Raw genomic sequence first — 26741 nt, 5'->3', positions numbered from 1 at the left:
TACTGAAGCCCTCGTGTCACAACTACTGAAGCCTGCACACCACAACTACTGAAGCCCATGAGCCACAACTGCTGAAGCCTGCATGCCTAGAGCCCATGCTCTGCAATGAGAAGCCTGTGCACCACAAGAAGGAGTAGCCCCTGCTCGCCGCAACTAGAGAAAGCCCGTGTGCAGCAACGAAGACCCAACGCAGCCAAAAATAAATAAATTAATTATAAAAAAAGAATGGAAAAGTTTACATTTACTACTTTGATACTTCCTTTGAAAGACTTGCCTTTTTTTTTGGACTGAAAAATTGTTGTTTTTTGGCTGCAATAATAACTCACATTCTGAGATACAACTAAAAGAGCATACAGATAACTCAAATACTAAAGACTTTTATGGTTATTAAAATCAGATAATGTAAATATGCAGGCACAGTCTCAGTATTCTTTTTATCATTCTTTTTCTTTCCAAATCTAGAAGCTGTATAGGCTTATCACACTGTTTTTCTCGAATGTAAATATATAATGAACAAATTCACTTTGGCAGTATAGCCAAAAGCGTCCTTAAGCTATAAGCATATTTATTTCCTTTTAATTTCCGTGTTGATAGAGAGAAGGTAATATGGGTACAGCAAAGTGAGGTATGCAGTTCCGGGTAATTCCAGATGTATTCTCCACTCTTCCCTATCACTTTTGATTCAATTACAATTATTCTGAGACTTAAAAAAACATATATTTCAATGATAGTTAATTCTACTTTCTTCCTTACTTACAGATGCCAAGGTTCATCTAACATTTGTGAGAAAAGCTACACTTCCCAAAACATGATCAAAGACCACAGTTTCACTCAGGGGAGACTAAATTAAGCATATTTTTTTTTCCTCCTTAAAAATGGTAAAATACAATGTAAACTTCAGAGGCTTAAAGCAGCCCCTTCCCCAAGAACGTCTATATTTCAGCCTCTGTCTGAGGTCCGAAATCCTTTACTTTACCAGTAGAGTTCAACATTCTCTAGGCATCAAAATCACATGCATTTAACAATACAGATACCTAATATTAAAAAAAGTTAAATAAAGCAAATTTAAGAAAAGAAACAAAAAAAAAAGTACAAAGGCCTAAGCCTTATCACTAGAAATTCAGATTCAAATTATCTGCTGGAGGATGGGGTAGTAGATATTTTTATCTGGAGGCTCCCTGGTGATTCTGATATAGAGCCAAGGTTGAGAAGCAGTGTGAGCAGTATTTATGCCCTGGGAGATTTCTTGGTGCTCCTCAAACCCCTGTACAGAATGGCATCATTGTTGGTCAGCCGGCTGATGCCTGGTTGGTGCTACTCTGGGTCCTCCTGAGTAAAATGGATGGCTGCTCAGGGAGGGGATAAATGCCCAGAGTGTCCTGTGAGGTCAGGTCTGAGACTTTGCCTGCTAAAAGGTGCCGCTTATATTAACGTACTTCATATTACCTCTATTTTTCCTTCTATTAAAGCAACCAACTAGCCTTTATTGCATGCTCTTGTTGCTTACTAATTATTTCAAGTTGCCTTCCCAACTAAGCCATGGATGACATTATTTTCTTTCCCCCAGCCACAGAGTAGCTTGAATGAATGACTTTATTTCAACAAGCCTTTAAAATATTTCCTGGAGGTGAGTGTGAAGAGATGGGCAGAGAATGTTTTATCTGCGGAGAGTAAAATGGTTCCCCTACAGAGCAGAGCAAGATAAGATCACAACATAATAAAAAATGATAATTTTAGTATATTCCATTGTACTCTACAAAAGCATACATTAGTATATTTTCTTTTCCCTTTCTCAACTTAGATAAACCAAAACCTACTATGCGCAGCATACGGCCAAAGAAACTAACTCACCCTGTGAGACGCCAGGAATACTGTGGTATTAAAATGAAAAGATAAAGTCACTAGAAGCCAGTCAAGGTAGTGTGTGCTGATTATATACTGGGTGCAAGCAAGTCCGGGTATAGTACTGTGACACAATACGTCAAATTTTCATAGACACGGATGCTGAAATACAGTTAAACTTTTCCTCTCACTCCACAGATCCTTTCTTTCCAGTTTCAGATCTCCTACTTAGACTTCAAATTATTTACGGAAAAATGCTTTATATATTATCACAATAATTCTAGCAAGTATTTAGAAGGTTCACCATAATTTATTTTCCTCCCCCAAATCAAACCACTCTTTTTAAGAATAATTACAGCCTTCATGCCAACAGATCAATGTTTCCCTCCTGATCCATACTCAAAGTCTAAACACTGGCATATCCCTCTAAGGAGCACACTTTCTAATGCAATAAAATAGGTTCTCAATTGCCCACATGATGCCCTAGGTTGAAAGAATATTCTACCTTTTCTATTGCCTCAATTGTGTTATTAAAAAGAAAAAGTCAAAATACTTCCATACAAATGAAAAAAAATATACAACAGTCTTCACTAAAACACATCCCCACGCCCTCAACCAGGGCCCCATTCTTGGAATCCTTCTATCAATAAAGCCACTTATTCACCAGCTTTTCCATTTGTACGTGACAAACCGGCCTCACTGAGGTGCAATGTTATAAATTTTGTAAACTGACAAAAATAGGTAATACCTTTTTCAAAATAAAATGTTCACTTTTAACTCATTAAAATGGAACCTCACAAAGCATTTCTTTTTCTATTTCTTTTATCCCTATTGCTCCTCTCACCACACATCTCTCCCCTTGGCTACGCCCCTCCCCCTCCCCACCCCAAGTTCTGAACACTGTCTGGGCCCGTGAATACATTTTTTATTCATTGCACAAATGAATGATCTAAGAGCTATTAAGAAAGAAGAATGTAATCCCTGTGTAGAGAACTGGGGGGTTTCCTTGACAACAACAAAAAGACAGCAGGGAATGCCCATGTTTTCTATGAATATGCAAGAAGAGGCCTGGCCCAGCACCTGGAAAAATTTGTAAAGAATTCGTAAAAAGATCTTTTCTTTGAAACAAAATTAAATTGGTAGTTATCAAAAATCACAAGCCCAATTTTCACACATGAAAAAGAGCAGAAAGCTAATGAATTCTACGTGTAGATACTATAGAATCAATACTATAACTATATTTAAATTTTAAATAAGGGCTGCAGCTGCTTCTGATTTGCACCCAAAATGGCATCATCCTAGACAAACACAATCCATAGAAGATTAAAATTTTAACAAGCTCTTGCAGTTAAGCAGATACTATGGTATAATTATATTTGGCTCCCTGGTATAAATCATCTTGAATTTTAAGATAATTCCATTTTTAACCTATTTAGTACAAAACCATCTAAATCTTCCTACATTTAGAAGTTCAGAATGAAATAAGTGCTGAAGCTGAGAGGGAATTAATTTGTACTAAGTCATTGCCACGTGCCAGGCACTGTGCTTGGCGTTTTCAAGTCACTTAAGGAGCGTTAAATGTGCAATGTGTCTGCCACCATGACTGGCAAGCCCTGGAAGAGATCCTTTCTCCTTTAAGCAATCTGGTGAGTTTGTAGTATTAGCATGTATTTTTAATGATATAACAACTGAGGTCTATGGAGATCAAGCAATTTACTCAAGACCAAACAGGTCACAAATAACAATGTTGACCATGAACCCAGGTCTGTTTCCAAAGGTTCTTTCCACTACATCAGCTGAGCCTTCCATGTATCCCACGGAGCAAACCAACTACTTATCCACGGTCGTTCAGAATATCACAGACAGAGTGTGCTTCAAAAATCCAGTTCTAGCGTAGTACTTAGTGTATGGCAATTATCTGACTATTTGTTGAATACATGTATATTATATATATGTCTGGATACATGTATGTGTATATATATATATATATAAAATCATCTTTTTATTTCATAATCCCTGTGGTTTGGAAAAAAGAGTATGGGTCAGAATTTAGGAAATATTATTCTTTTTACACAATAATCGCCACTACATCCATTTTACTGGCAAAAAATTCTGACAGAAAATTTGAGAAATTCCTGGGTCCGCATTGCCAAGAATCAAAGGAGAGACTGACTCTAGATTCCCCAACTTACAGCACCTGCTTCTGTAATATTAGTGATTCAAATTTCACTTGAATTAAGATATCATAAACCTATAGATCACCGTTTAGAACGTGCAGCCCACTCTTTAAAAAGTAGTTTTCTGTCATTTAACTTTACACGTGTGTAACTCTGAACCGTGATACTTCATAGGGATGTATTTTGAAAAGTTCAACGTATTTAACTTACAGAAGACACTACCTTTATCAAAAAGTATCAATCATTAAAAAACAGAAAAATGTGAGAACAATCCCTCCTGAGGAAGTTGCCTGAATATCTCTGGTATCCATGAATCTGTATAGGTTTCTAGGTGAATCCTAAGAAGGCATTCATCTTCTGAAGGAGGGACGCCCACTCTGTCATCCCAGCTCTATCTGGAAAAATGCCTGATTGTACTTGGGGCTCCTTAGCCCCACTGGTGAGCCTCTATTGGGAAGCAATTGGCTAATAACCAGTTTCTGGTCATTTATTTTTGATCTACCCCTCCAACAAGGACTAACTTATATACCTTCCTCCTCATGAACTATTCTCTGAATCCCCTGCCTTCATTGATTCCTTCTTTGCTGACCTCATCTGCCATTCACAATTAGTACCTCATACCAAGTGTGTAACTATGTGTTTCTGTACTGCAATTATATTTGATTGTGTTAATACTGGCTCCCCAAAATGCACTTAAAATCCTTGGGAGCAGGGCCTATGGTTTATGTTTATTTTGTGCCCCTTTTAATTCTGCTAAAGAACAAGGCATGTTGTAGCTTTACCTGAAGAGAACCCTTGATTGACTGCACTCTGCTGGAAGACAGTGTATGCCTTTCTCTAGAGGTCACTGCCAATAAGAACTAAGTGGTATCTGCCTTTGGTTAACGCCCTACCTCAGTAGTAGTTTTGATAATAGCAACTTGTAATTGCAAATGCCATTTTCAGAAAGAATAGGCATTGGTTCACGTTAGGAAGAAGACAACAAGTTCCTTTTAGCTAGCTACGGAACATCTCTTTTATTAGTAAAACTCAACAATTTCAATTTCTTAAATTTTTCCTTGAGATTAGTGGGTTAATAAAATATTTATAGAGCACTTAAAAATTTGAGAGTGGGGCTTCCCTGGTGGTTCAGTGGTTAAGAATCCGCCTGCCAATGCAGGGGACACGGGTTCGAGCCCTGGTCTGGGAAGATCCCACATGCTGCAGAGCAACTAAGCCCGTGCGCCACAACTACTGAGCCTGCGCTCTAGAGCTCGAGAGCCACAACTACTGAGCCCGCGAGCCACAACTACTGAAGCCTGCGCACCTAGAGCCCGTGCTCCGCAACAAGAGAAGCCACCGCAATGAGAAGCCTGCGCACCGCAACAAAGAGTAGCCCCTGATCGCGGCAACTAGAGAAAGCTCGGGTGCAGCAACAAAGACCCAACACAGCCAAAAATAAATTAAATAAAATAAAATTTTTTTAAAAAAAGCTTTAAAAAATTGAGACTCTATGTATGTTTGTATGTGTGTCTCTATGGGACCGTATGTGTTATACATACAAAATATTTCACTTAGGAGGACTTTGTAAAAAGGTAACTTTTGGTCTGTAGTGCAATGTTAAGCTCATTAATAATTTAGAAACATTAAGGTCAATTCTGTTTTTCCTACTATAGAAGCGAAAGGAAGATAGACAGTCTCTTCTTTTTTCACTGTTTGACTAATAGAAGAACTCAATCCTTTTCTAGACAGCCAAGAAGAAATGGGGGAAGCCATCCTAATTCCCTGCAGAAAAAAATGTGCTTCTCTGGAAGGCAGCCACAGCTGGAGCCCAGCAAAGGGAACCACTCAAATGTACAGGCATCCGCCCCATCTATCCACTTTCAGAGAAGTGCTCCAAAATTCTGCAGGAGAGAAACAGCCCAGAATCAGAGCTACTGATTTCAGCATGCTGTTCTCTTGCCATAGCAGATATCTGAATAGCATACACAGTGTCCCATATTAGCAGCAAACTAAATATAAGCCATCTGCTTTAAAACCAATAGAATGCCAGCAAGAAGCCAGTCTTTCCAGAGTCTATGTTCTTTCAGAAATTGATGGACAGGCTGGCACCTGAGCCAATAGAGAGTCATTATTCCTGTGAGTTCATCAGGGGAGAGAATTGCCTCACTGCAAAAATGCTCCAAGGAGCGCCAAGACATAGACCAGTGCCAAAGTGTCAGACCCAGTGTGCCTCCGTTTGCCCATCTGCGATACTTTCCCTACTCGCCTCACAAATTATCTCTGAGGTTTAAACATGATAAAATATGTAAACAGTGGTCTGAAAGTATCAAGCTCTAAGTGTGTGCTTGATGACTTTGTTCTGCACATACTCTGACATGTAATTATCTATGATTTTGTTTACACATAGTTATCAATAAGATTGAAGCTAGATTTGCTTAATTTGTTTTATACGGGATCATACAGAGTTATTCAAAGGTAAAAGTTAATAAATGTGTATCATTATAGTGATAGATGGATAATTAGGCCAATTTAGAAAATGTTTTTACTTAAAAATATCAGTTCATTCAGGAATTAAATGTTGCTGCTTATTTTGAATTACCTACATGTTATCATTCATTTTCTAGCTGTGTTCTGAGGTACATGTTACTTTAGAAACTGTCACTGGGGGTGAGGGAGAGGTCCCAAGAAAGTGGGCCTCCTGATACCCCCCTCAAACACTAACCGGAACGGCCACTCTTTTTATCTACTCAAAATATTGAGGCCCTGAATAACATTTTATTTGAAGAAAGGAATCTGATCCTGTAATTAAAACTCTGAAAATAATTTTCCTACATAATAAATTCTATAAAAATGAAAAATGTGATTCTTAAAAAATTATATGAGGCTATCTTGGGCTAATATTACCTTTTAAAAAATGATGACCGTACAATCAATGGTATAAATATTGGCGTTTACCCAGATATCCCCTGTTCTCAGAACTAACGTCCCTTATTCTTTACCCTCTCCTCAACAGCATCATATTCAGAAAATAAATCTTTATCTCTATATACATTTCTCAAATGTACAAACAAAAACGCAGATGGGATTAATCATATGGGAATTATTTCTGAATGATGTCAGCAATAAAGTACTATAATTCTCAATAAGGAAACAGTAAAATGAACTCTAATTTCGAGGCCAAAATTATTCTTCTCAAAATCTCATTAATCTTTAATGCCATTTCATTAATAATTTTATCAATATTTAATATATATATACCATTTTAGTTTAATATTGGCTTAATACCTGTCTTACACTTAGATTTGGATAGATATACATTATAAAACTAGCAGAAAGGAACACCTGGCAAGAAAATAATAACAAGCAGGCCTGAGAAATAGTATGTAGTATACACTTGTTTAAAACTTGTTTAAAAAAACTAATAAGCCACCTAATTTAAGGTTATAACCATGGACATTTGCATAATAATGTTAAATTTAATATCTGTACACTTCCACATTATTCTCTGAGTTAAAGGTACAGTATATCAGTTTTTAAAAACATTCAGAATCCTGTTACACTAACTTGTGACATTTCAGATGATTTCGAGGAGCATTCTTTAAAGAAAAGGAAAAAAAGTCCAGAATTGATAAAACTCTTCCTATGCCTTTAAACTCTATAGACTTCATATATGTTCACAAAGAAAACCTTTCAATAACTTTTCAAATGCAGGTGTGCAAATTACTCCTGAAATAGACAGGAGTCATATTTCCAGTATCCCCTGAACCACTGTTAAACCCACCCTATCGCATTTTTCAGCTCATAAAAGTTTTATGAGCTGAAAAGTTCCTTCAGATTTTGTTTAACTGCTAACTACAGTTGCTCTCTAGCAACAGCACCCTAAGTTGCTATTAAGATCCACTGGAACAATTATAGCATAAACATGTCCTGCAGAGCATGTTTTGTTTCATAATAGTAAAATTTTTTCTAAAAAAAATCAAGATTTATATGAGTGGCTGAATGCAGCAAAAAAATTATGAATGCCTTGGTTTAGTGTAGCATGCGTGGTATTTTTGCTTACTTGAATATACAGTATGTGTAGAGTTCAATTTTATGTTTATGAATAGATTTATATAAATTTGTACATGTACCAAGGATTTTCCAGTTTGGAAAAATGTGCCTTAATACATAAAAAGGTTGGTTTTCCAGGCACATTATGTATTTTTCCTTATTAATGTACACCTGCCCTAAAACTCATTAATTTAACATCTGCTTTAGGGTTCGCCCTTGTCAAAATGAAAAATCCTTGAAAAATTAAATTTTTCATAGGAAACAAATGAGTATAAGTAAAGCAGTTGGATCTGAGTCAACCTCATTGTCTTATCAAGACAATAAACAGTGTTTTTATTCTTAAGGAGAACGGCATGTATAAAGCACACGGAAAAGCCAGATAGATGAGGGGGCTGGGGTGGTGGGAAAGAGAGAGAGATGGAGGGAGGGAACTAGATAGAGACATGTCCTATCCTCACCCCCAGACCCCGCGCCACTCACTGGAACCCCGTGCCGAAGGAGATAACCAAGTATTCCCTTTCCACAGAGTTTTCTGACCCATTGTTATAAACGCTGAACGAAAATTAGTTTGAAGGGAAATCATGGTCACGTGTTTTAAGAGTGGAAGAAAGAGGAGGAAACACCTAGTTGTGTTTCCCAGACCCAGCTGAATTAAGCTGACAATTCAGATAAAAATACACGCTTTGTATAAATGGTTTCTGAGTTAGGTTACTCAGACCCTCCATTTCAAGTAAGCATTTATAAACTTAGATTTTGTTTTTCCCTGATGACTGCCAATTCTTCCACGGAGATTGGCTTTCACTTTTTCCATTTTGTAATTTGATCACCCTCACCTGAACGCAGTTTCCCATTTAGAAGAGTTTTTAAATGCAGAACATTTTTTTACTATTTTCTATATCATTTGATTCAATGTAGTGTCTACACTAACAAGAGAGTAATCTAAATTGGGAAAAACTTCTGTATAGTTAGTCATTCAAGTATTATTTTTTTAAGTCTCACATTAAGCGTTCATAGTAATCCCTATGCTTCTCTTCAATTCTTTCTTTTTCACAGTAATATCTTCTTGTCACTTTTCCAACCCTACTAACAGGAATCCTCATTCCCACTACTTGGCAGCTCGCCTCCTCTCTCCAACTCCAGCTCCAAGAGGCGGAAGAGGAATGTAAGAGAGAAGAAATATGTTATGGTTTCCAAGAAACAGCATTATTAGCAGGAAAATAATGCTCCAATCCTGGCCTGGTTCAACGGTATTGGGAAGTGGAGATTAACGTCAATATTCTGGGAGTGTATTCTCTCCTCTACTGTTCACTGCCCCACATGAACTTTTACACTGAGAAAGTTCTGGGTGATAGAAGCCAAGTTACCATCTAACAGCACTGGAAGCCAGCTGACTTGACATTTAGAGCCACCTGTGTTACCAACAGGTGCACCCCTGAGCAGGCTAATGAGGGTAGCATCCCTCTTAAGAAAAATGACACCTTGAGGGGTATAGCCGAACATTAAGAGAGAAAACCTGCTCAAGATCATTCTTCTAGCCCGACTTCTCAGAGCCAGGTCAAGGAAAAATGAGTATTTATTCCTTTAATCCACATATTAAAACTAAAACACAGTAACTTAACTAAAATCAATGATCTTCTAAATTAAAAAAAGACAAACAAACCTGAATAGATCTATTGAATTGCATGCACTATGTATTTGCAATTCAGCTTACTGAATTTAGAAGATACAGTTGACTGACCTTTAGGAAGGAATAAGTTATGTTTGATGATAAAAATTGCAAGTATTAATCAATGTAAAGAAACAGCTTTTAAGAATTTTGCCAGAGAGATATATAAAATATTTGAACAGAATAGAAGGCACTGTGAATATTCCTAGAGACAAAATAACTAAATCATAAAATAAATAAAATTACAGCCTGGTTTTTAGGGAACAGAGGTAATGCTGACATATCCACTTTCTGAAATTATATTTGACACAATAGATGACAGCATTTCCTAGAACTGAGCTAGATTGTATTTGTTCTAAATATGTAAAGCCTCATTAAAATACCCAAAGACTACAGCTTGAAAATATGTTCAACTTTCTTTAAAATAACATTTAAACTACAGACCCACATTACCCACCCCAAAAGTTGTATAATAAACCTGCAAATCATGGAAGAGAAAACCCAAAACAAACCTTTAGATGTCTTTTTATCAGCCCTAGGCATATGCAATACGGTTTTAGCTGTCCACAGTGTAAGTACTGAAGGTTAATAGTTAAAGACCAATGGAATGTTAACACAGTCTAGTACTACACTTGAGTAGTAACACATGGGAAGACACTGAAATTAAAACATTTTGTTCTGCATGTTCTGAAGTGATGTAACAGCGATGATTTGGTTATATTAGATGACAAAGCAGGGCTTCTTATGACTTTTAAAATAAAAATAATATCTAACATTCTTCCAATTGTTTAACATATTCTTCCAATTCTTGTACAAATACATGAAGCTAAAACAGAATTTTTTCACACTCCAGTTATCTTCTACTGGCAGCATTTGGCATGTTGATATTTTTTTTCCAAAAGTAATTTTCAAGATAAAATGCTGGTTGCCTTGACTGGTATGTCTAGAAAGCAAAGACTTACCTGTCTTGTTTTCTCTGACCTCTATAATATAAACATTTATGTCAGGGTGGAATTTTGTCCCTGCTGAGGGTTCTGGAGTGGAAAGTGCCTGTGGTCTGAAGGCTTCTTTGCCTTCCACAGTGGGTGGTCTTGTTGGCTGTGTGGCAGAAGGAGTACTTGAAGTTGTGAAATATTCTCTATCAATATCTGTTTCTGTTTCCTTGGCTAAAATATCCTCAAGGGTAGTGGGAGGAACACGAAATGTTGATTCTCCAATGATTACCATGTCACTGGTTGTTTCTTCATCAGGTTCTCTGTCAATGAGAGGCGGCTTCTCAGTGGATGCTGAAGATGTGTGAAGTCTGTCTACTGAACTGAAAGCAGTAGTGATATCACTTGGAACCGTGGCTTTAACTGTTGAAAATTCTGGGAGGTCTGTGGCCTTGGGCTTTTCGAATAATCCTGAGCCTAAATCTGTATAATCTAGGGATGTTTTCTCTATTTTCTCAGTAGTGGTTTCTTCTATACGCTGGGTAACACTGGTGCTAAAAGGTGACACAAATCCCCTTGGACTGGTACCTTCTGTTTCATATTTTTGTTCAGGCCCTGGGCTTAAAGATACCTTTGGCCCCATGCTTGGTATTAGTGTTACCACACCATCTGTTTTTGCTTTGGGCTCAGTGACAGCACCAGGTGGATAAGACATACTCTGCTCAATTTTTCCAGTTGGAGTTGTTTCTAAAACTGGGACTCCCTCAGAACCTATCACCAATCTGTCTTCAAAGCCTGTATATGCTGACCCATCGCTCTCTTGTTCATCCAAGGGTGTTGTTGTCTCCTTGGCTGTGTCAGCTGTAGAACTGGGAGGAGGAAGTGGTTTCTCTGGAGTCTCTTCTTTCCATGGAAGTTCTTCCTGAGTTGTTTCCTGTGCAATTTCTGTTGTTGTTCTTATAGTTTCAGGATAAATAGTAGCCTCAAAGTGAGTCTGATCAGTGACATGTATGTCTTGAGAGGGTTCACCTAGAACTTCACCTTCTGATGGAATGGAAGGTACCAACACTCCCCATTCTGTCTTGGGAATTACAGAAAGAGGAATGGTATGGGAAGTGTCTACATAAGTAGTAGGCTCCTGGGTGCTACTATAATTAAAAAATGCCGATCCTTCCACATCTGAAGTGTGTGTAAATTGGGGGACAGTAGATACAGGCTTAGAGACATCCATATCTTCTCCTTCATCCAAAGCACTTCCCTCTGTGGTTGCATGAACAACTTGGCCTTCCATGCTTGTGATAGGAGAAACTCTTTCTTCAGTCGTAGAATCTCTCAAAGTTGACTTTTCTGTGATGCCAATTGATGTAGTTGGCCAAAATCTGACTGTGAATTTTTTATGGTCTGCTGTGTCTTCCTCAGTAAACTCTAATGGCTTTTGAGTACTATCTGGGATACGAGCGAACTCATCTCTTCCATCTTCAGTAAAACCTGGGATTTCTTTATCCTTTCCACTCACTCCCATAGTGGTGAGTAAGGCAGGGGTCAATTTTGGAGAGCCTGCATGTTCTGTGGACCCTAAAGGCTTTGATGCTGTATTATCCTCATCCAATGACCATTTTGATACAGTAACCACCTCCACATTTAAAGTGCTTTGAGTCAAATGCACTGTTGTAATACCCTCATCATACTTTGTGGTATCTTGATAGCCATCTGTTTCTAATCCATTTGGGGTTGTCGTAAAGTCTTTCTCCACACCTGTTGCCTCCGCCGGTGCCACACTTAGATTTGTTGTTGTCAGGGCTGGGGAATCAAAAGATTTGGTCATTCCCACTGAATACACTGTGTGATGAATTTGCTCTGAAGAAGCCTTAGGGAACTTCATTCCAGAGAAGCTTTCTTCCTCTATTTTTCCTATAAATGAATCTTCAGTGATCTTTTCCTGTATTTCATCATCTGTATAAGTAACTGTTCTCATCTCTGGTCTTAGTGTTTCTGTTCTTTCTCTTCCTGTTTGTGGAGAGGCATAAATAACTGTGGATGTTCCCTCAACTAGTCTTTTATCACCAGAATAAGGAAACAATTCTACTTCAGTATGATGCTGTGATGGGAAAGGTGTGGTGGACATATACTGGTCAAGAAAATCTTCAGCTATCCTACCATTAGTTTGTTTCTCTTCCCAGTGGTCCATGGATGACCCATCACTGTTGGGCATAGTTACAGGTGAAAAAATCGTCGATGCTGAGTCTGACTGCACCTCCTCTAGCTGAGTGCGGGTGGTGTCTTCTGAAGTCTTTGATACTGTAATGACCTCAGGTATTTGGCTAAAGACCGAGGTACTCTGACCAGATCTAACTGTAGATGTTCTATCTTCACCATCATCTTCTCCCAAGGTGAACCCATAGTGGCTTGTGGTCACTGATTCAGAGACTGTGCTTACTGCTTTCTTTTTAGTTTTGGATTCCGAGGTCATTGTTGTAGATAAAAATGGCGTTTCAGGTACAGTGAATTCCTTGGAAGGAAGGTGCTCTGAGATTTCCATTGATGTTACCAAGGGACCCACTTCTATTTGTTCAATTTGTGTAACTGATTCTCGTATTTGTATATCTTCCTTGACACCATCCCCTGAATCAGTAGCATGATGGAAGATGACAGTTGTACTTTGGGACACTTCCTCCTTAATTTCAGATATGTCTGGCTTTCCAAGAGTTCCTGAAGCAGAAGGTGAGTAATAGTCCATATCCCAAGGCTTCTTAGTACTCTCATCAGGCGCGGGTGATTCTGTGGCTATTCTGTGTGTGATAGTTAGAGGATGAACTGTGGCTTTCTGTTCAAAATTGGCTATATTTCCCACAGGAGGGAACTTTGTTGTAATGACAGGTAATTCAGTGATTAAAGGGACGATTGGTGTGGCTCTGTCGGGTCCCATTTGTAGTTCTTCCGATAAAGTGGGTGAGGCAGTTTCTGCAAGCATATTCAGTTCGGTGGTTGTAGCCTCTGATATATTCTGTTTAGCTAGAAAAATAATTTCAAAGAGTTGATTAGACAAGTCACTAATAAAAAGTTGTACGTCCAGTGTGTTTGTTAAGTGCTGTTGTGTACTTTGGGGCAACCCCGAAGTGTTTTCTGATGGAGAGGAGTCTAAAAACTATACTTAAATTAATCCGAAGACAGACAATTGAACATTTAATCATCACAAATTGATCACTTGTTTTATATTGAAAGGGTTAACACTGGTTTTACCCATAGGTATGAATGACTGTTCTTGGCTAAGGGAAGTGAATACTATGTAGTTTTAAGATAAGGAGAAGTTAAACATAAATAAATAAATAAATGCAGAGTTTGGAAACAGTAGGTACGTTATTTATCAACTACAGCACCAACTTGAAGTCTAGTAGGAGAACTTAGTGCTACTATTCTGGAGGCTTCTGTCTCTAGCTACATAATGTCTCTGGGGAGAGGGAGTGCCTCAGATTGCAAAACAACAAAAAAGCCACATCAAATGTACCCGAGTTACATATCAATGATTACATTGTCCATAATGTGGAGGCTTTCATAAAAACAGGATATTAACACCACTATTCACTTGATCCCCGGTGTTGGACATTTGTCTTCATATTCCTTTCAAATCTGCAGAGTAGCCTTGTTTATAATAAATAATAAAATGCCTCTGGCCGAGGCTGCTTGGCATTTGTTGTAGTTCTACATCTTGTTCTATGTTCTACACATTATGTTTGTAACTCTTAAGGGTCTTGGTTCCAGCCTTACTTTTAGCAGGAAATGCAAACATAGAACAGGAAGTAAAGTACCCACATGATATATTTTAGCTCTGTAATTACAAATCACTGGAAACAACCCTGAGCATCAGAAAGAATGGGCTCAGGCAATATAAAGTAACATGTCATCATAAAATGCTACATTATAATGCCTCCAGATTTACAGAGAATGGCCTGGCCTGTTTAAAGAAACTTAAGTTGTGTATAAAAGTGACAGTGTTGTAGATAAGATTCCATCTCAACATAAAGAAAATGCAGCAGCTTAGCACATAAAGATTTTGTTATTCCTCTTTTTAAATTCAGATTTTCAAAAATCAAAAACTGATTGCCACTAGACTCAGAAGGAACTGATCTGAGGAAATCTGTAGTCATTGTTTTGCTACATCCTGTATGATTTAAAACTAGTTGTATGGGTAATGTCTGTTCCCCTGATAAAAGTTGTAATATCTGTAGTATCTGTAATATCTTGTGGCTTACTCTTAATAATCCCCAAACCAGAGTCCTTGGAAAACAAAACTAGATACTTTTGAGCTCCAGCTACTCCATCAAAACTTAATGATATTAGGGCACTGAAACTGCTCTGTATGATACTAGAATGGCAAATACATGTCATTATATATTTGTGCAAACTCAGAACATACAACACAAAGAGTGAACTCTAGTGTAAACTATGGACTTCGAGTGATTATGTTGTGTCCATGTGGGCTCCTCAGTTGTAACAAACATACCACTCTGATGGGGGATGTTGATAATGGGGGTGGCTGTGCATGAATGGGGGCAGGGAATATATGGGAAATCTCTGCATCTTCCACTCAATTTTACTGTGAACCTAAAACTGCTCTAATAAATAAAGTCTATTTTAAAAAATTAATGATAAAATGATGTGATTTTGTTGTAAATCAGACTTGAGCTGTAACAGATTCCTCATTTTTTGTCTGGTATGAGCTGTTATTAGCTGTTGTCATTTCCCAGACCATTTTAAAGCCCAGATTCATCAGTTTTATAACAAAAACTTGGGGGCCATTTCATTATGATGTAGTTAAAAATTCTTTAGTCTGCCACTTTTTATCCCTTTGTATTAAAACAAAACTAAACAACAGAACAAAAAAGAATCGCACTCTTCAAAAACATGTTAAATAACTTTTTTTTCCTTTTTTTAAGAAAGCTTTTTCTGCATTCATTTCCTGGAAGAAGCTTTTGTTATTTTGATTGACATGAACAACTTAAGGAACCTAAGTGAGGTTGACTATTTTTCTTTTCATTCAATTCTCTATCCTCTGAAATTCCATAACTGTTACCTCATTTAACTGCCAAATATCATGTTTGTTTTATAACTGCATTCTTCGGGGAAACAGTAAAATGTACATATAGAGAAAGTTCCCATGGAAACATAATATAAACACTTAGCACACTGCACATTAGAGAAAATTTAATCATATTATTATTAACAACAATAAAAAAGCTAATTTTGCTTTTTCCCTCTGAGTAGTTCCATAGCTGATGAAATTCACTTAAAAGGAGGTGATAACTGCAATAGGGCCAAAAGAGGGCCTGTGAATCAGGTCTTCCTATGCTCCAAGTTCTACGTTAACAACTTTCCACAGTGCTATGAAAATAATTTTATAGCATTTTAAAAATGAACGACTCAGATTTCAAAAACTATGTAACTGTCTGTCATTATCAATTATTACCGAACTGTTTGGTGTTGCCTTCCTCTAGGCCCAGAACACAGTAATATGACAGTAGTATGTCTCAGAGAATCTCCTTTACAAAGCTAGGATCTATGTGACTTTGTTTTCAAAACCAAGGGTTTTCAATAATTTGAGAGCCCTGTTTAAAAGTCTGCTTATAATTAAGTTGATTAATTCTACTATTTGGAATGGAAAACCTCAGACTTCCTTTTGGGGTTGGGTTGCTTTTTCATCAACTTAACAGCTGATTTCCATCACAACTCAGTATATCTGAGCATCTGCACCATTTGCTTCAACCATTCCAAAACAAAGGAACTAATTTTAAAAAACACAAATATCTACAAAGAAATATCTTAAGAATAAATGCCAGTGTATTAATGATGACTATTACAAAGGTGAAAGCACAACTCTAGATTATTCTAAAAGTGTCTCTCCAGAAGGAGGATTCACATGGAGAAATTTCTGCCCTGGAAAACTACCAGTGTCCCTTCAACTTCATTATCGAGGAAGCCAACAGAAAGCAGCAGGATTCTTTTCCCACAAAAGCTCCCTTCCAACATTTGCAGCTGTCTGCCACACAGATGTTTCACATCACTGTACTTTATGGTATTTTATATCCTATGGACTATCTTCTCCAGTGCTTCTGTTGTGAGACATGAGGCAGATTTTCCTAATAAAAGATAAAAACCCTATTAGCAGCATAATGGTCGATTTAACTTATACCCATACTGCCTACGTTATAGGGAAATCACTGGATATTCAATAAGTTGATTCCGGGTTCATGGTTGTGGAAAGAGTAAAGTTTGGAACAATGAGATTAGAATTCAAATGAACTTTTAAAGTTTTACGAGTGATTGAATGCTAACCAATTCAAATTCAATAAACAGAGACATCTAAAAAAATACCAGTTTGGGAAGGATAAGTTTTGACACTATGGTCAGATTATGATCTAGGGCACAAAAAATATAATATACTAACCATAGGTTAGAAGGGCAGGTCAATTGTAAAAGTGGACAAATATATAAGAAAGATGGCATAGGATGTGGTGGGTACTTACTTAGCCTTCTCTAGACCACTATCTCTAGCTCCAAGTTTAATCCAACAGAAGGATGTGAAAAACAATGAGGGTTCAAAGCAAGATGGCATAGGTGATTAGAGGCCTCAAAATTAAAATTTCAGAACAAGGAAATTGCTTCAACTGAGGGAGACACTGAGGGACAACCGAACAGTTGTTTTCAATAGTAGAAATGCTGTAATTTAGATTTTGGTCTCCAACTTAAGAAGGAAAGATGAACTCAAATTCTAATGCAAAGGATTTAGATAATTGGAAAAACTGAGTGTGATAGTAATAGGATATTGGAATGGGTTTTCTAGGAAACATTCCCTATCTCCCTCTCCTGGAGATCTTTAATAATATTAAATGAGAGGTTATTATGAGTCATCAATAGTTTTGATTCACTTAAATTGGGGAGTATGGATGATCCTTCAAAGCCCTGCATAGCTCTATTTCATAGAACTTGCTTAACTCTGAGGTCAAAGAAAAATGAAAAGTGCACAATTTAACCATCAAGGGGAAATGTACAGGAAAACTTTATTTCATAAGGACATTAATTTACTTGTTTTTCAGATTCTAATTATATTTATCATCAGCCATTGTTAATTCAGTGATTTTAGAAGGAAAAGGGAATTAGAGCAAAGTGAGATTTGGTATTGTTTATTCACCATGAAGTGGCCTTAAAAACACTTTCTACTTTTGGTAAAAGCAAACAAGAAAAATACCCTTATATTTCTAAATTCTTCTACTTAACCAGCCAGCTGTACATCTCTGAAATCACTTTTGGAATTGTCCTTAAGGCCATAACTCTTACCAACTTTAACTCCATAAATTTAGTCACTACTCAGCTATGTGGGAAACTGGACAGCAGGCAAGTCATTTTGAGAATATTTTTCAAAGTAAAAAAATGTATATTTTAAAAGAATCTCTGAAAAACGAATTAGAAATTTGGGGAGGCTGTTGGCATTGTGTGTGGTTTAAGGAAGGCTTTTATGTATGACTAAACTGTCTTAAACTTTTATATGCTGAATAAATTTTGAGTATGGTAGAGTCTTACAGAAGAACTAAATAAGAATCTAGCCTTTAGCTTAGATGGGGAGAAAAATGAAAATTTGAATCCATTATATTTGCCAGTTACATATTTCTAAGTTATATAGATTCAAATGAATTAGGAAGAAAAAAATGGACCTAAACTTTCAAATTTTATTCATATTTTATATAGATTTTTACTAGGTGGTTATTTTATTTGAATCTAACTACATTATTATTTTGTACATTCATGTGAATTCCTTATTTAAATAAATAATTTAAAACACATCAGGATGAATTCTTTGCGGCTACAGACAGGCTTTGGTTTAAATTTATTCTCAAGGAGAACAAAAATGTTTAAAAGTTTTCTAGTGCCACATTTATAATGCACAAGAAAATAAAATCAAACAAGGTAGTCATGCTGGATAATTCGACTCCTTCCTTACTTTAACCTCTCTAACCCACCTGTCCCCATCCCCTCTCCAACACACACACACAGATTTGATTTTCTTCCTTGATCACATCAGTCACTTAGTGTAAAACTGATTTTAAAGCTTAAACTACTTGAAAATATACCCATAACCCATTAGGTATATGGCTTAAAGGAATGATATCTTTCTACTTCTAGGGATAAGGTTTTGTTACTATTGTTGATGTTTGTTTGTTTTCCTAAAAATGATTAAGACTTTTTCTGTAGTTTCGGGGCCTAGGAACAAAAACTAATATTTTCAATGGCTTTTCATGGCCAGCTTGTATCACACTGATACACAACATGTGGCTTTAACACTCAGAAAGTTGAGTTTACAGGAAGAGATCCAAACAGAAGTATCTTAGCTGGGAAATAGCAGTATGTGAAACCATACCTTTCTGTTGCACTAACATCTATTCTCCTGACTACTCAAGACATCCCAGTTCTGTGTCTTTTTGGTTGATGAAGAATGTCTGTATATTTCACTTCAGAAACCAATTACAAAATAAGCTAGTGTATTTTCTACTCATTTCAGTTACAGTTGACCCTCCATATCCATGGGTTCCACATCCGAGGATTCAACCAACTTCTGATTAAAATAAGTAAAAAGTTCCAAAAACTCCAGAAAGTTCCAAAAAGCAAGACTTGAAATTGTTGTGTGCCAGCAACTATTTACATAGTTGGTATTATATACTATTACATAGTATAGGTATTATAAGTAATCTAGAGATGATTTAAAGTATACAGGAGAGTGTGTGTAGGTTATATGCAATTATTACTTTATATAAGGGACTTGAGCACCTGCGGATTTTGGTATTCCCAAGGTCCTGGAACCAATCTCTCATGGATACCAAGGGATGACTGTACGTATCGCTATAACAATATATACTGGAAACTTAGTAAAAAGTTCTCACTGTATTTCAATATAACGTGGCTCTATCTTGAACATACTCAAGGTCACCAAAAATTCTAGGAGATATTTGTTTTGCTGGCACAATATAGATCCTACTTTATTACAGTGAGACTCTGGATTACTTGCTTGTTTAATTAAGCATTCTACAAGCACTATAGCATGTGACTACTAGTGCTAAAATAATTTAAGGACATCTGAAGAATTAAAATAATTATATCATGAATATTGAGAAATGTTACTTAAAATCCATTTTAAGTAGTAAACCTGACTGAAGATAGCCTATTTATGTTAAGGCTTGCAAAAAACATATACTGTACTTCAATGTGATACTAGAGAATTAAGCATTAGAAGGCACATATTTCCATTATTTGAAATAAAATGAGATAAAATAAGATTTTTATTTATAGCATGGTTCATTTTTAGGTATTATCCACGTCAGCTCCAAGTACTCACCTGCAATTACTGAAATTTAAATCCTCCGCCATTTAAAAGAAAGGGTGACAGCAAACAAAGACGAAATAAACAGAATTCAAGGATTCAACTCAGCCACAGTTGGTCCCAGCATCATAGCATCAACAATCTAATTGCATTCAAGGGCTGCAATTAATGTAAAATAAGTACGCAGAAACATGTTCTATGGTTCTAAGTGCAGTGCATCACAGTTAAGGCCTTCACATGACATTTCCTCATCCTCTCTAAAAACACCATTTGTCAAACTTCTTGTTTTAACCGTATCACTGCTGTTGCATTTCCTTGGTTTTGAAAGTCACTGAACTGTTTCCATTCCGTGCACACACTGCAAGACATGGAATCATTCCGATGGCTAGCCGAACATCAATTGCACGGCTTCGAAGTATTTTTTTTTAAATCTGTAATGTTTAAAAAGGTACCAAACACTTACGTTTAAAGCAGTAGGCATCAAATCTGCTATCAGGGAGAGGGAAGCCTGTCTGGTTCTCAAAACGATACAGGGTTCTCACCCCAAGTAAACCACCTCCACACTGGGCCCTGGCCACAGTCACAGGGTGGCGAACGCTGGCGTCCGACAGCCACCCGTAATCACACTGGTCGAAGCCGCTCCTCCACGCCGCTTGGAGCTCCCCCACTGTCGCCAGGCGGGCATCTCGGTTTTCACACCCTTCTCCAGCTTCCTCAAAGGTGAATTTATTGGGAGCAGTGATGTGGAACACATCACCTGCAATCAGAAGAGGAAAAAGGGTCTAAATTTTACTATTCAGTCCCTTTCTGTTTATGGGAGATGGGGAAAAGCACGTAATTCTTTTTTTCATGGCAAGGTAGCAGCTTCTATACTTTAAAGCAGAAAACTCAATGTTACCTCATTTTGTTATTACTAGTGATAAGAAATAACACAATAAAAAAAGAGAACACACGCCAGAAAAGTTTCATTTTATATACATATATTCCCATAGGCCGTAGAAGCAGTCATTTGATAATAAAGTTACAATCAGTTCTTTAAAATGAACAAACTTTTCCAAATGATTCTTTGGTTTACCAGACAGGAAACGGGTTTTCTCTTGAATGTAAAAGGCTGTGAGGTACTTATTAACATTGCATGTTGGAAAGAGAAACTTGCATTGAAATGTCACTGAGGTTATTTTTCTTTGTCTACCCTAAAATCAAATAGTAATTCTCTGACTCTCTCATCTATCTCTACCAACAAAATGGATTAACTCCCATCAAAGCAAACAATAAAACAAGAAGACCTCCAGGGTTTGAAGAGGGGGACGGGAAAGAGGCAGAATGGAATGCTGTTTCCTGCCTTCCTGTCCTAGACACAGGGCTGCCTTGATAGTTATGCAGGTCATGGCCTACACTTGGGCAGGGCTGAGAGTGTACGGGGGCCAGTATCCCATTCAACCAGCCAAAGGTACCAAAGCCTTCCTAGAGGAAGGGGCACCCTTTTTCTGCTTGCTCTGCCCAGGGTGGATACCTTTTGCAATCTGTCTGCCCAGAAGGAGCGCCCTTTGCGGTTCTCACAGAGTTACTGTATGTGCTAGCAAGGGCTCTAACTAGGTTGGAGAGACTCTTACATTTGCTTATTGATGAACAAAGAAAGGCAGGACATTTACTTTGTTCATCGCCAGGCTCCATTAGACCCAAGTAGTACGTTCATTATCACTTAACATGTCACAATAAAGTATTCTGGAAATGCCAGAGTTTGTTAAATTGGAATTTTACTTGGGTAACTAACATAACAACTTGCTGAAATAAATGCAATGTGAATTAAATGATGCTTTTCACACATGAGCACGTAAGTGGCTAAATGAGACAGAATTAGAGAATACCTAAACAAATATAGCAGGTATGGGGAGGAGTATAAAATGAGGTAGAGAGGAAGCTAACATACTGATAGCCCATTATTACAGCAGCTGTGGGTCCTGTTTCTATCTCACTGAGGCCACTCTCTGATTCTATGAGACATTAGACAGCTGGGATGCAGAGCTCTCATGATTTGGATCTTCACCTAACTAAATCCATATGTAACAAGGGATTGTTTAAAATGTGTAGAGCCATTACTCTCTGTGCGTGTGTCCTAGCTTTATAACACAAGAAAAATCAGTCAGCGGAAAAAGGCCAAATCACCCATATCAGCTCTTCTCACTGCAAATCTAAAAATGCTACCAACGAAACTAGGCCAAATCCCAATAAGAGCTATTTGAAGAAGAGAAAGAAAAATGGCTTTTACCTGACTGAAAAAAGCAAGGTAGAGGTGAGAATGGGTTTTTGTCCTTAATTACCTAGGCTGGCAAAGGACAGTAATCTCACATCCAAAAATATACTAGAAGAACAAAGATTCCCCCTCCCCATTCCTAGCATGTATGTCTCCCTTCCCGCTAAGTTTTAAAAGCTTAAGGGTCACAAGACCAGTTGCATAGTATGTACTTAATAATTTGTTAAATGAATGGCATTTCAAGTTCTTGTTCAGAAACAAGGGGCCCTTTTTCTTCCATCCTTCCCAAGCAGCACATTAAAGAGCACTAACTCTGCTGCAGAGCTTTGGGTAGCGGTTGTCTGGGACAGGCGATTCACTCACCTATGGATTTGGCTCAAAGCAACCTGGGGACAGGCAGACAAGAGAGACTGCGTCACCCCAAGCAGCCTCAGCAGCCCCGTTCACCTCAGCATTACACTTGCATTTGGCCTGAAAGGAATGTAAGTGTGGAAGAGGGCAGCAGGCCAGCACGCTTCCTTCCACGGTGGAACACTTGGGTTTGTTATTACAGCTGGAATATCAGTTTTGTTGCCTCCGTTTTCTGCATTGGGAGGTACTTCTACAATGAGGCAAGAGTACTGTTCCTTTTCAGTAACAAGAGTGATCAGCCAACCAGAGCAAGGCAGAGAAATATAATTAACTGAGGAAAACTCTGCTTCTCCAAACAGCAATTTTAGTCCATATGATGGAAGAAATCAACTTCTCCAAACGCCATACCAAAGGGCCAATGAAGAAAAATGACGGCATGATTTTCTGGGTAACTGGTTTCCTTATCTTAAATAGCAAACATGTTTGGGGTATTAAAGGAAAGGAAGGCTTCAGTAGGTGCTGGCAGGTTAAAAAGAGAGTACCCTTATTATTATTAAATCAATAAAGAACTACTTATAGAACTTTTCATATAAAAACTCTTGTTAAATCTGACTTTATATCAAAACAGTGATTTAATTCACTTGTTTGGAGGATACAATTTCCATCTATCCAATCTCCAAAAAATAATGATTTTACTTATTTAACTAAATTCTGTTATCCCCAAGGCCACCTATTTTCCTTTTCATTTATATGTAAAATTTTATCAAACATTGCAAATAAAATTTTAAAAGCTTATTGAAAGAGATATCACCATTGGGTTTCATGTAACTCAGATGAAAAAAGGAAGATTTAACTGGCATTAATTGAGTTTACCCTAAGGTGAGAATCAAACCAATTCATCTCTAAAGATAATGTGTGGCCTGTCATCATATATGTCATAATTGTTGTTTCATTTCAAAATAATGAGAAAAGGAAAAGAAAAACATTTACTTTAACTCTGTTCCAAAAAAAAAAAAGTCTAAGCCTTCCTAAATCATAACTGTTTAACATAAACATTACCTTGTCCACTTCAAAAACCTAATGATATAGTGAAGTATCCACACTATGGAACTCTCTTACTGAGTCTTAAAGCTTTTAGAATTGACACTCAATCTCTACCGAAAGCAATACGTTGAATATCTAAACTTTGCCCTTCCTATGTTTCAACCTCAAATGATTAAGGCCAGACATCTTCTACTTTTCTCAAATATGCCAGAATATCCTGGCATCAGTTTCATTCCAAAATCAGAAAGAAAAAAAAAAGTGAATTAATAGGTAATACACAGATAGCAATAATTGAATTAATTCATATTACTGTGTCCTTTATTTCTAAGACATCTATTTTTACATTTTATTGACAAAACTAAAATAACCTCCTGTCAAGTACTTTTTGATTCATTAGTTGCCTGGTTTTAAATAGATAATCCTTTGACATTATATATTTTTTATCTAACATAATACAAATGTAAGGAGATCTGCTGTTTAAATCAGAATTAACCTGTTAAAAGCTTACTGTTAAAGATGTGGATGGAGAAGGTTATTAACTTATCGTTCAAGTTCTAAGAATATAATTTCCAAAAATGTCTTCTACAGAAAACTGGTGATCCTTGAGACATGAGTAGGTATTCCAAAGAAAAGAGGGTTTGTGGACATTGGCATTTAGGAAACAAATACAAGTCATCTGACAGGTCTTCGTTTCTGTGAGAATTCTCAGAGTAGTTAATATTATAGTATTTATTTGGGAGTGCCCACAAAGAACTTAGGATTTTTAAGCCATTTGACCAGAGTAATCTCCTTTTCTCATAGAAGACTAATTAACAGTCCATGGATCTGTTTCATGGAATAGTTTGGAAAACACTGCTCTAGAGACATGTATGTTTCAATCAGGAAAAGGAATCTCAATTGAGCCATAACAAAGATAACTTAGTATTAAGTTTCTGGTAGCCTATGTGTTAACCTGCTCGAGATAGAAGCAGACTGCGTAGACCAGGTAATCAGACAGAATCAAAGCAGGAACCAAAAAACAAAGCAAAGGGCATATGAAGTCCATTGCCTCCCAGGGGTGTACCAGAGACTGCAAGGGAGCAAAGGAATCTGGCGCAGAGCAGGGACCCTGATAAAGTGTCCACGACCACACGTAAGCTGAACACAGAAGTGTCTCATTTCTTTAAAAAAAGCTTTTGCAAAAAGTCAAGCAAGGTAGAGCAGACAAAAGTAGCAGTCTTTCTCCTTAGTCACTAACTGTAGGCGCAAGTCTTTCAATCCCATATCCCATAGAAAAATGCAGGTTTTAGGCTAAACACTGTCCACTTTTACACTGAGAAAAGCAGTCAAGATGTTAAGATTTTCAAAGATTTTATTGATCTACTCTCAGTTTTAAAATCTATAGTCAGGAATTATTTATAGGTCAAATTATATGTTCTAAACTCTAACATCAGTCATTCATAGCATTAACGACATTAGACAGAAATTAAGTCTGGGCCAGTAACAGGAATGTAAACCTAAGCTTGGTCCAAAAATGAATGATCACATGAGGATATACAAAGAGATAAAATCTAAAGTCCAGAGGCAAAGCCAAACCAGGAACCAAAGGAACAGAGAAAGAGAGAGCAAACATGGGAAATCAAGCAAAGCAACTCAGTGCATTTGCTTAGCTTCTCTCTCTCCAACAGGACTTCATTGGTCAGGTTGTATAAGTTCCTACCCTGAGGGTATCTTAAAGGCACCTTTTGGCCTCTGATGTAAGTAATAAAAGTTCCTTCTGAATTTTATCACAGTATCACTTTAAGAGTGAGAGGAGAGAGCAAAGCCTTCCTTGAGAGAGAAAACGCCTATTATTAGCATCAGACAAGGCCGTGTTCTAGCTCTACTCTTGAATACTGTACTGAACAATTGAATGTATTTTAGCTTTACTGGATATATGCCTTCCTGGAAGACAAGCATCACTTTTATAAGTTAACAAGGAGTCTACTATTCAGTTCCAGAAGTTGCCTCATCAAAGCAGTTACATCTATAGGACACTTATTATCAAATTTGTAACAAGAATACAGATTTGAAACATGTTTCTAAATGTTATCTACCTTTGAGATAATTGTATCTCTCATAGATTATTATAGATAATAAATAATTATCTATGTGATATAATATAATTAAATAATAAAAATTATCTATCAATTTTTCGCTGATTAAGGAGAGCAAATAAAGTGTCAGGAAAGAAATGCGCAAAATATCCTTTATACACAAAACGATGCATGACTTAAGGTAAAATGCCAAGCTGACTTAAGTTGTAAGTAAGAATTTACTGACATGTATACACATATATTTGCATTAGTACACACATAAACTATAATGCAGAACAGAGGATTTCACACTCAGGATAATTTGCATGTTCATATAGAAAACATATATAACCTCTAATTTTCCAAAATTTCAAGTTAAATGATCTGGCTTTGAGTTATTCCTGTTATTCCAACTTTCCAGGGATGTCCTAGAAGAAACTGGAAGACATTGCTGGTGAGACTTTAATATGTGGTGACATTCTACAAACTAAATTCGTCTTAATCATAGGAATTAACATCATCAGAAATATTAAGAAAAAAATACTTAAATTTGACAAGTAACTGCTAAAAGACTCCCTGGAAAGTGGACCATGAATGTTATTTTTCCACACTTCTGATTGCTAAATGGAAAAGCTATTTCTTAGCAGACTTTAAAATGACAGATACTAAAATGGCAAGCAATGACGAAAACAAATCAAAACATTAAGATGACCTACACTGTTCAAAAGCTAGACTTTATACTCAGGAGTAGCTCAGAAAAATTATGAAAGAGCCTGGGTCCAGAGCAAAGCTAAGGTAGGATATGTTTCTTCTACTGAAAATTCCCTGAGATCACCAAGGTGAAACGGGGAATTGGCATCAGCAGATCACAGATAATTATTCAATTCTTTCCTGGACTGCAGCTGATGGGCCGCTGTCTGTGGTAGTCAAAGCTGATATATCACCACAAGTATCTAGATGCATCTATTTTCTGGGTTGTGTGATCAATGTTTATATTTATCCTGTTTATTTGTGCTCATAAC

At 37.0% G+C, this 26741-nt stretch overlaps 1 protein-coding gene across 4 annotated transcripts in view; it reads right to left on the bottom strand.

Annotated features, from left to right (window-relative positions):
• VCAN (versican) overlaps positions 1-26741 on the bottom strand; it is a 113026-nt gene that overhangs the window by 50607 nt on the left and 35678 nt on the right. For 2 of the 4 annotated variants that reach the window (XM_065874034.1, XM_065874036.1), the window contains exons 6-7: positions 20480-20773; positions 10680-13661 (exon numbers count right to left, since the gene is read on the bottom strand). In XM_065874034.1, the coding sequence (XP_065730106.1) occupies positions 10680-13661; positions 20480-20773 (3276 nt within the window). The remainder of the gene's footprint in view (positions 1-10679; positions 13662-20479; positions 20774-26741) is intronic. The other 2 variants (XM_065874035.1, XM_065874037.1) reach the window with 1 other exon arrangement.

The sequence above is a fragment of the Phocoena phocoena genome, chromosome 3, assembly GCF_963924675.1.
Source record: "Phocoena phocoena chromosome 3, mPhoPho1.1, whole genome shotgun sequence".
Taxonomy (NCBI): Eukaryota; Metazoa; Chordata; class Mammalia; order Artiodactyla; family Phocoenidae; genus Phocoena; species Phocoena phocoena.
The sequence above is the reverse complement of the archived record's forward strand: the minus strand, read 5'-3'. Positions and strand labels throughout refer to the sequence as shown.